The 11,495-nt window shown below is 27.3% G+C and overlaps 1 protein-coding gene across 2 annotated transcripts in view; it reads left to right on the forward strand.

Moving 5' to 3' along the window:
- LOC107456622 (protein tyrosine phosphatase non-receptor type corkscrew) overlaps positions 1–10,851 on the forward strand; it is a 28,141-nt gene extending 17,290 nt beyond the window's left edge. Inside the window, exons 12-15 of one of the 2 annotated variants that reach the window (XM_016074528.4) lie at positions 2,018–2,169; positions 4,686–4,903; positions 6,819–6,961; positions 10,087–10,851. In XM_016074528.4, coding sequence (XP_015930014.1) covers positions 2,018–2,169; positions 4,686–4,903; positions 6,819–6,945 — 497 coding nt within the window. In that variant the 3' untranslated portion in view covers positions 6,946–6,961; positions 10,087–10,851. Of the gene's footprint in view, positions 1–2,017; positions 2,170–4,685; positions 4,904–5,601; positions 5,654–6,818; positions 6,962–10,086 lie in introns of those variants that run through there. The other variant, XM_016074529.4, reaches the window with a different exon arrangement.
- Positions 10,852–11,495: the final 644 nt, after the last annotated feature.

Consider the following 11,495-nt stretch of genomic DNA (forward strand, 5'->3'; position numbering starts at 1 on the left):
ATATTTCTTAAGTATTTTTCTTTGTGTAAAGACAAAAGAAACATTGTTTAAAAAAATTATTGTATATGTAATTAAGTTAATTTTATGATTAATATTTTAATGTGACATTACAAATATAATATTAGGTTTCAACTTTAAATAAACAATCTTTTTAATTAAATAAGCAAACTTTTTACTTATATTCTTCTCCTTTAGCAAATCAATCATATTTTAGTTTGTAGTTTTGGACCACAAATCCGCAAGGCTTAATATTGCTGATTATTCTAGATTTTGGAGTTTTCTGGATTTCGGACTTAAACATAAAATAATATAATATGTAATAAAGTGTAATTTAATAATAAATTAAAACAATGATGTATTTTTCAACAGTATTTTTAAACAAATCACCAAGTTTAACTTTTTAAAAATATTTCTCTGCGTTTAAGCTTTTTCGTTCAAGTTCAGAAGACTATTTTCATTAGAAACTTCACTTGTTAAGTGTCTCTAAACTTCAACAAGCTTTTTCAGAACCCAAACTATTTTGCAGTTTGGACCAAACAAGTCCACATATAGAAAACCTGCATTTAATAACTGCTAAGCTTGCTGGAGAGCCAGCTAACTGAACCATGATGTGGGCAAATTCTTTTATATTCTCCACCACACTTTCATTAAATAATGACTGTGGGTACACACTTGATCTTCTATTCTGAAACAAAAAACTAGAATTAGTTATTCGGCATATTAGCTAAAAATTTAAAAGAAGTGAGGGCTTGATTACACCTTTTTTGAATAATTTTTTCATATGGACTTAGATTCTCATTGTCTGGTTGGTTTAAGTTCTGGTTCTGTGTTACTTTTTGAATTAAAAGTTTTGTATGACTGATAAGTATTAATTAAAGGTCATCTAATTTTTGTTTGCTGGTAATGGTCAAAACTAAATTGTAAAAGAATGAAAAAAAAGAAACGCTCCTGGGTTGGAAAGAATATTGGGTGTTTTTTTTATAGGACTGTCTATTAGTTATCACCTGACTATCTTTTAAAATATCTATAGAACAGAGTTTAAATAAGATTAAATTAATTAATTGAAATTGGAAAACATTTTTGGCTATATCTCATCTAATAAAAAATGAAATGAAGTGGTATAATGATTTAATTTGTTTTTTAAGCTTTTTAGAATAAAATTTTTGTTTAAGTTATCTTCCAATATTAGCACTATATGCTATTATAGATTTAGTAATAAAATTATGTACTATGTTATAAAATTGTATACTAATAATACTGTTATATACAACAAAATTTTAACCTCAATTATACTCAATAAAACCTACCTGGGTTGGGCTTTTTTTTTTCTTTAAAAAAAAGCTGTTTTTTTCAGCTCTGAGCAGGATTTAATTGAAAAGAGGCTTTTGCTTGTTTATATATTGTTATCGGCACTTCAAGGTTACTACTTATTAAGAAGAAAAATAAGTTAATGTGTCGCTATCTTTTGACTTAAAATTTTTGTTCATTAGTGAAGAACAAAAATTATAAATATTTCTTTTTCACAAATTTACTTCATGAGTAACACTAGTTTTTAAATGCCATCACATTTTTTTTATCTCTTCATTTTTATCAAAAATTTTTGATTCATTTAATTTAAAAATGAAGAAAGTTTATTTTTTTGTGATTTAGCTTGCTTTAATAGATTTTTTCGTCCGCTGGTTTTCTAATGATTTGAATTGATTGTAATTTTGATGATGAAACATCAGTTTCTTGTTGAGATTAACTATGTCTTTTTAATTAGTTTTTGAGACACTTAAATTGAAACCTTGGTGCAAATTTAAGTGTCCATAAGCATTTTGATCTACCTCTAACATTAAAAATCTATTGACCTTTGGCTACAATCTCAGAATGAATGAAGATCTAATAAGCTAAAGCAGTTCTTACATTAAAAATGAGCATTTTAAATTTATTAAAGTTGCTGTTTTCCTTCTAAAAATGTCACTAATTTTGCCATTTTTTTAAATTTTTATTTTTATAATTGATAATTATGTTTCAGGTCTTGATTGTGAAATTGATATTCAAAGAAGCATTCAAATGGTGAGATCTCAAAGATCTGGCATGGTACAAACAGAAGCTCAGTATAAATTTGTTTATTTAGCTGTCCAACATTACATTGATACCCTCCAACAAAGGATACAGGCTGAACAAGTAAGTAACCCTTTTTTTTAAATAATTCCCATACTTATATAAAGTTGTAATTTATTTTAATAAGGATAATAATAGTTAAAAGTTTTGTGAAATGTATTTTCCCCAAATTGCTGAATGTTTGAATGCTTACTATTTATGAAATTAAAGATGTGCAATAAAAATCTCATTTATTTATTCTCTTTTTGTGAGTCTTATCTGCATGTCTTTACAACTTAAACTGAAATTAAAGGTGCTTCATGGAATGATTTATTTCTTTATTACAAACTTCCAACAAGGTACATAGCCATATTAGTTTACATGTAAGCTTCATATCCATTATAAATTAAACTCATTTTTTTGAAAAGGAAGTAAAAAAAAGGTTATTCATGTTAAAGTTGTAAATATAATAAAAATTGATGTGGAACACACCACCAAAGTTTTAAGAAAATGCAATAAATTCATTTTATGTGAAAAATAGGATCAGGTGGGGTAAAATGGGTAACTTTTTAGCTGTTTACAACTACAACTTAAGTTATTTAGAAAAAAAAAGCCATGCATTTCTTTCAAGTTTTTAAAATTGTTTTCTTACATTATTTCTTAACATTTTCATGTGATTTTTTGTAAACATACTTCATAGCTACCAACTCTATTGGATTTACAAGCAGACTACTGGATTTTGCCAGTCTCCCCGTTGTCTACCGGTATAATAAAAATTCTCCCGATATTTGTACATTTTGAAAAATTCCCTGAAATTGATTCTTCCTAAAAAATTCCTATTGAAATAGAATTTTTACGCAATTTATTGCTTGTTTGAATGTTTAAATAAGTATAACTAATAAGTAATGTAACATCTCATTTATAGTAATCAGTTTAAAACTTTCTGTTTTAAAGTTTTCAGTTTATTTTTTTTAAAATTAATAAAAAATCCTTCGACTGTCAACAATGGATTACATGTCAATCCTAAAGGGAAAATATTGTAGACTATCTTTAGCTCATAGTGTAATAAAGTTTTTATATTTTGAGGACAATAAAAATCTCTCAAACCCTATATGTAAACTATTTAGTATAGTATCCAACAGTTATCATGAAGTTTGTATTTTGTAAAATCTACTGGATTTTTTCCTATCCATGTTGGCAATTCAATCTAAAAAATGATAAATTTTTTAAAAGGATAAAATTTGTTCGAAAATATACTAAATAAAAGAAGTAAATCAGTTAAATCTAGGGGGGGAGGGTATTTCACCCACTTTCTTAATGTTTCATAAGGAACGCAATGTTTCTTCGATGTAATGCGAATAAGTGTGCTCTTCTCTCTATGTGTCAACGCTGACTTGTCATGTGTCACAGGTTTCTTTTTGACATATTTTCTAGATGTGCTGTCTAAAAGAAAAAATATATAAATAAGAGAAGCTGGTTTCTGGAAATTTTTAATGAATTAATAGAAAATTAAATTGTGAAAAAGTCAAACATTTTTGACCAAACTAAATGATCTGCTATAATATTGAATTTTTCTAAGTGTTATGAGTCATTGCAGTTTGTTCTAGCAATTTAAAACTAAATTTTTATAAAATATTCAATCAATGTTTAATTTTAATAATTTGAAATTGTTAAAATGGAAAAACAAATGATAAATAGGTTTTTAATTTATCAAAACTTAGTTTAGTGCTTTTAAGAACAGGCAAAATTTACTTAGCCTAACTCTGATCCATTTTACCCCATCTTGAAAAATTGTGAATAATAAAAAAGAAAATTAAAATTTTCTTCACCTGATTGATATTAAGCATTGCCTAGACTGTCCTTCTATTGTATTAATATTTCAAAGAGCAGAATATAATTATTATCTGTACGATAATCTGCAATCATCTGAAATTTTGTTTCCATTCTACAACTTCAAAATAAATTGTAATGTGACTTTCATGAAAAAAATTTTGTTCATTGAAAAATGTTGTAAACATGTAAAAACTACAAAAAAAAGACTTTCGAAAAATCACATTTTGTTTTACTATATTAGGTTTTTTGTTAAAGTGACTCATTTTACACCACCCTACCTACACAATGTTTTGTTTTAGTTACTGGCGTAGTGAAAAAGTTGTGGAAGTAATGTACAATGTAAATGTAATATAACAAAGTAAATCTTTAAGTAAATGCTAGTTCTATCTTCTCTTACTTTTCATTTTTATTCATTTATTTTCTTTTTAATTTTTTTTTCCATCTGTGTTTGATCATTTTACCCTGCATGTGTTTTCATTTGCCACAGTTGGATTTATTTTTCTCTCCTGTTTTTCTTTTGTCAGTTTTACTTTATGATTCTGTTTGATCTGCTTACTTTATGTTCATTGTGTTGTTTTTATTTAACACAGTATCGCTATATTATTTTATAAGAAGATTCTAAATCATTTTATTTAACCCAAACTGAAAATTCTTTACCTACCCTGTAGTTGACAGGAGAATTTTATTTTATAATTTGATCGTGTGTTTGTGCAAGTGTTTTCTAGCTAGAGCTGTTTGTTAATTAGTGCTTTATCTTTTAATTACAGAAAAGCATACAGTTAGGTAGAGAATATACAAACATAAAATATACAGCAGAAGTTGCTGGTGCCACAGAACCTCTTAAAGTTCTATCAAATGCAACACCTTGTCCAGTGACTCTAAGCCCACCAACGCCTACAATGCCTCCTATTTTGACAAGAGGTTCATGTGAAAATTTAAAACCTCCTGTGCCTCCAAGAATAAGCCCAGATGGATTAGTGCCAAGGTAATTATTGGTTATTTGTTGTAATGTTATAATGAATATGTTTATATATAGGTCAGAAAATATTGTACTCAAATTAAGAAACATTATGATTAAGCAATTGTAAAAATTTAGGTGATTTTTTAAAATTTTTTTATCTCTGATCAGAAAATTCTGGAAAAAAGATTGGAATTTAGAAGTCTTTCGCCAAAATTAGAAGATAGGTCATTATTTAAGGATAAAATGCCATATTTGAAAAATATAATTTGAAGAAAATGCCGTAAATTGAAAAATATGTATCTTTATACATTTTCTAGATCATACAATTTATTTAAAATTAACAGTTTTGACAATTTCACATTGTATCAGTGTTAAAAGATTAAAACTGTCAGTGGCTTTTGTTTGAAAACTCCCAATTAACTCGTAAAACCACTGTTTTTTTGAACTGGTCTAGAATATTTTCTTACCAAATTAATATCTTATGAATTCCAGATATTATTTGAATAAAGATAGTAATTGAGTTTCAATTATACTAGAAAATATGGTTTTTTAAGCATGATTTATCATTTAGCAATATGATTTAAGTTGTAATGGGCCATATTGTAGTGTGCCAATTACTTTTATGTCTACTGTAAATTTTTTTCTAAAAATAAATGAAATCCAAAATTTTTATTAACATTGAGTTAGTATTCTATGTCCTCATGCTTTGCTTTTTCTGTTAGCTTGCCTCAGGTTTGAATTTCATGCTCACATCTGGAGTTACCCGGATGCCAGGTGTGCTTTTCTATTTCATTCTCTTTATCTTTCTTGGTTAAAAACTTTCTATGGATTTAATTCAAAATCTTCTGAATGGATGCTTGTATTTGGTTATTTCAGTTTCTCCTTATTTTTTCATTTTTATTTATTTATGATTATATTTTCCTCGGTTATTCTTCTAGGCAGCTCTGATTTAGATGTTTTTTCTGTTATTTATTTATTTTTTATCCTAACTTCAATTAGAATGCATGCATTGACTCCCGTGGTGCAATAAAAAAAAATTTAAAAAATAATATAAAATTTTTTTTCTTCCATTTTTGCTGCTTTGATAAATCAGAATATTGTCCAATCCTATCTTTCTGCCTTCTTTATTTTATATTTTGTTTTTATGCAATACAAATATATATATTTAAGAATAATGTATATAATAACTTGAATAATATGTTCATTTCAAAAATTACCCTGCAATTAACTTACACAGGTAGATGTAAATGCGGTATAATAAAAACTGGCTTTTGTGCCAATAATGCAAAATAACCACAGTATCAACAAATGTAAGAACAAAATTTTTTCTAATTGCTGCCTCACTGGAAATTCTTTTTGAAATTTACATTATACATGTTGGTAGATAATGATCAAAACTTCAAAAATAAATGCTGTATTTATTTCCATAAATCATTTATTAAAAATTATTGGTCTCATGTTTTAGAAAGAAAATAAAAATGATTGTAAACTTCTAAAACGGAATTGCACCGCAGAAAATCTATTTACTGACAGACAACTTTATTCTACAGCTTTACTTTAACAGGGATTTCAAGTAGTACTGATTTTCTGTTCCAGCTGTGGGTACAGAAAGCTTTTAAAACCTTTGGAAAAATACAATTTTCAGAATTACTTTTCCATCCAATTATGTATACTTTTTTAAAAAATTCATTTTCTTTACATTAGTGAACAAATTTTTAATTTCAAGTTTAATTGCAAAATTTGCAGTCATTAAGTTTCATTTGTTATTTCTTTAGGATTTCATTCAAAATGTTATTTTTAGGAATTGGCAAAAATAATTTCAAAAGAATTTGTAAATGCTTGCCATTTTGGCTAATCACTTTTCCAACGATGCTACTTTTTACTACAAATGAGGAAAAAAGCTTTTTCACACTACTAGAAAATTTTAATTTTTCTCTAGGCCGCCGGATGAATCATTGCAATTATATGAAAATATACCACTTAAAGAAAAATCTTTGAATTCCGCTTTTAATATTGGACCACCACCACCTACAATTGCACCACCCCCACCACCACGGAAGACGTGACATTACATTATTAAAGGTATTATTTATGATTATTTTAAGTTTTTTCTTCATTTTATTTTGTTGAATATTTGCCATGAGTGAAATTATTTAATTTTTTCTCTTTCTTTTTTTGCGTTTTATTTATTTATTTATTTTTATTAATTTTTATGTTTACTCAATTGCTACTATGTTGATGAATAATTGCACTAATATAATATTTATAACTAACTATATATAATATAAAATGATATAACCAACTGCATATAATTCAAGCATTTAAGGAACAAACTCTTTGGCAGCTCGGTGACCCTATACATCACAATCTTATTACGTTTCTCAAAAAAATAGGACTATACTCTCTGCTTTAAAAATAAAGTTTTTTTTTTTAACCTAGTCGCGGGCGCAGTATAGTCATGTCTGGCTCTTGTGCCAATAAACTTTAATCAACCAACTACAACCCATGATAGGGTTATTGCTAAAACGAGTTTGTCGTTAGTAGCATGTAAAAATATTTAACGTTAAAATAAAAGAGACAAAATAGACATATTTCACTTCTTCCATCATTTGGATGAACTATTTTGGTTATAAATACATATCTATAGTGCTACTTTTGCTTAAACTTTGACAATTTGCCAAATCGTTATACTGAATATTGATTTAAAAAACAAGCTGATAGGAAGAAAATGAGGGATAAGGTATAAAATGTGTATTCTTTTGAAGTGTGCAGCAGTTTTTTCCAAAAAAAAAAAAAAACTGAATAATTTTTTTTTTACAAGAAAAAAGATTACTTGGTGCTCACGTTTAGTTTATGACCTTGACTAATTAAAATTGTTAGAAGTAGTTACAATACAAAATAATGAAAGAATTCATTATTTTGTATTGACCCCATTTTTATTTTGCCCTTTATCATATGATATTCAAAACCACGTGTGTATTTTCGTAAAAAAAATTTCATAATAATGGAAACTAGTGATTTTAAAATCTTTACAAATACTTAATTTTTGTTTCTTGAATAATATTTATAGAATTTTCATTGTGATTTGCGAGGACCTGGAGTATAATTATTTTTGAAGCTTCAGTTTCTCTAAGGCTGAGGCATTTACTATATATTTATAAAAATTTAATTTTGTTATTTTTTCATTCTAAAATAAGGGAATCGAATCTAATAAATCCTTCGTATTGGATCTTGAATCATTATAAATGTATTTTAGTGCCAAGAATATTATTTCTACAGCAATTTGGCTTACTCCCAATGCTATTGCATTGCAGCAGATCTCTTAAATGAAATTTATCTTAGTAAGAGACTTTTACCATAAGTTACAAAGCCTGTTCATATCAAAACCCAGATTTTATCAAGGTAGCCTTTAGCACGTTGTCGTTTTACTCACATAGACTTACTGAACGCTTGAATTTACACCTACGTCAAATTGACATTGACTAATAAAGATATTTTAACTAACTGTGAATGATTGAGACGTTTGTGGAACAGATTTTTTGAGAGCTTTTTCTGAATCTTAAACCCTTGTTCGGTGACCCTATCATACCTGCCAACTTTCATGCATTATGCATAAAATTTACGCAATTCCAGTCATCTCTACGCTTGTACGCCGTTTTTTTATGCAATATATCGAATGTGTCTTTTTTAAATGATGCTTTTAGTTTAGTGTCATAAATGCATTTCTTCTGTATGGAATTGGTTGCCTGATTGTGCAACTGCCTCTACGGAAGGGAACAGATGCTCTAAAATATGGCAGTGAGAGCGACCTTCAGCGGATAAACGTCATACAGCTATTGTTTATGCATGTGGGGCTTAATCATTTCTTGTATAGGACTTCGTGTCATGCGTGCAACTCAACTTCATTTTATAGTTGGTTTTATTTTGATGGCGAGCAATTTAGAATTTAATTTTAATTATTTATTTTGATTATTTTTTTTATTTATGATAAAAGTTATGGCTCAGAACAAAAAGACTATAGCCAAACTTTTAATGCAAAGTAAAGGAATTTTCATTTTTAAAACCATATAGACTTTATGAGAAGTGTTCTGTGAGATTTGCCATTGTGATTTTGGCATTTCTCATCATGTTAAATCTGTTAAACACATGAAATCTGTAGAATCAATCAACACTAGCTTAAAATGAGATGGATATCTAAAGAATGATGATATGGATGTAATTAACACTTAAATGTAATTTACACCATTTCTCATAGAAAATCATTAATGTTGAAGTGGCTGACTTGGCCAGAACGGAATCTGCAAGATTTTCTAGTCTTCTGTTTTTTAAATTTATTTCCATCACTAATTAAATCGGAAGATACATCAGTTGATGAGCTTCAAAATAGATTTTGTTCATTTGAAGTGGAGAATATTTTTGAAATTATTAATTCTGACTAGCATGTGCATGCATAATGGGTTGTTGAAAGAGCAAATGGGCACTTTAAATGTAAACAACTTTCCAAGATTATGTTATCAATTTTAGTTATTCCATATAGTAATGCTTAATATGAGTAAGTATTTCGCCTTGTGGGGGAAAAACACAATTTCGTTCTATTGTGACAAAAAGAATTCTACAATTCACACAATTCTAAGCAGTATTATGCAAGAAAATTGTCTCAAGATGCATTTAAAAAAAAAAGACAACTGTTGCTTTCCTTTCAAAATCTTTAATGTATTTAAGACACTAGAAATGCTTTGAATTGTGTGTTTTATGATTATAATATTAATAGCTTTTAATTATTTAAAATTTATATGTTTTTATTGGTCAATAAAATCAAATATTTCTTTTGCTCTTCTATAATAGTTACTTCTTTGTTTAAAATACACTTTATAAAATTACAATTTTATGTTAAATTTAAAGTTCATTATTTAAGTAAATACTTAAGCTAAATATTGGTTGTTCATTATTTTATACATTGAGATTTTTTTAAGTTGGCAGCTATGCCCTATATATCACAATCTTATTAAGTTTATCGAAACGATAGAACTATATTCATTACTTTAAAAAAATAAGTAATTTTTTCTACCTAGTAGCTAGCGTAGTAGAGCCATTTCTGGCTCTTGTACCAATAAACTCTAACCGGCCAACAAAACCTGCATAAGTCCTAATATGATCTATTAATTACATCAAGTTTTTAATGTTGCATATGTTTTTCTTATTTAAAGGTCTTGAAAAACTAAAGTTGCCATTCTGCTTTCTCTCTGCAATTAAGCCATTGCAATAAGAAGCAAAAATTTGCCAATACATGTTGTGGAGAAGTACATCTTTAAATGATGTAAACGTGCAGTATAAAGACTATAGGTTATTTTTTTAATGATAATGCTTTATGTGCTATGTAAATATGTATCATTCCAATTTAGGCTATGAAATTTCGCGCTTCATTTTTATGGCTCAATAGTGTGCCTTTTTTTTTTGTCGTTTATGCTTACTCTTTGTTTATTTCTCTATGAACAAAGTATGTGCTTATTGCCTTTCATTTAAAGTTGTGATGTATTTTGAATATGTTAAATGATTTGGTAATTTTTTTTGTATAAATTGTTCAGAAATTCACAATTTATTTACATATTATCTGCAGACTTTTATTGTGATTAATAGTTTTTAGATTATTACTATTAAATAATAGACAATAATAAATTTTATAGCGTTTTTCAGTTTGTGTAGCATGTTATGTATGAAACGACTTGAAAATGTTTTTATTTATTGTTAAAATTTATTTATTATATTTTATTGTTATATATCGATATTCATATAAAAAGTACTGCAATTATAAAAAATTGTCTGGAAGATGTTTTTAGCACCTTGTGATAACCTGCTCGCTTAGGAACAAGAATAAAATCTATGTTATAATGAATTTTATTGTAAAGTAATGTACTGATTTAATTTAAAACAACTTTGTTTAAAAAAGCAAAAAACAGAAAAGAAAAAAAAAACAGCAACAAAAACAATTTCTGTCTTTTTTCTTCCCCTCATTGAAAATCATATTTGGTGTCTAAATGCACACAGGGCTATCAATGGTTCTCAACTGCTTTTGTTACAATTTCTATTGCTTTGCATTATGATTAACTGAATGTTCTTTTTTTAAAAAAATTTTGTTTCATTGCACCCTTCATTTCTGTCGATCCTCATTGATACCTCTAAGAACTTGATACATAACTTTTGTGCTATATATATATATATTCACAGTAGATTCCCGCTTATCCAAGTTAATGTGGGTCACGACTAACTCGAATAACCGAAAAACTTGGTTAAAGCGAAGAGTATAAAAAAGGAAAGAATAGCTTTGCTGGCAATAATGTAATATATTTAACAAATATAACATTAATACGAGCACACTACATACAATTCATATTAAAATTAAAAGGCTTACATAAAAGCACTTAAAGAGCACATTTTATGAGAATTAGTTTTTACTTAAAAAATTTCGTAATCGCTTTTTTGTTTTACATTACTTTGGTGCTTTTCTACAGCAATGTTTGGCCATTTTGTTTAGGGATAACAGAAAGGCTGGTGGTTCCTCTCGTTGTTCTAAATATTCAATAGCACTTTCGGTAGCTTTTAGTCCATTTGTAGATTG

The sequence above is a fragment of the Parasteatoda tepidariorum genome, chromosome 10 (genome assembly GCF_043381705.1).
Source record: "Parasteatoda tepidariorum isolate YZ-2023 chromosome 10, CAS_Ptep_4.0, whole genome shotgun sequence".
Taxonomy (NCBI): Eukaryota; Metazoa; Arthropoda; class Arachnida; order Araneae; family Theridiidae; genus Parasteatoda; species Parasteatoda tepidariorum.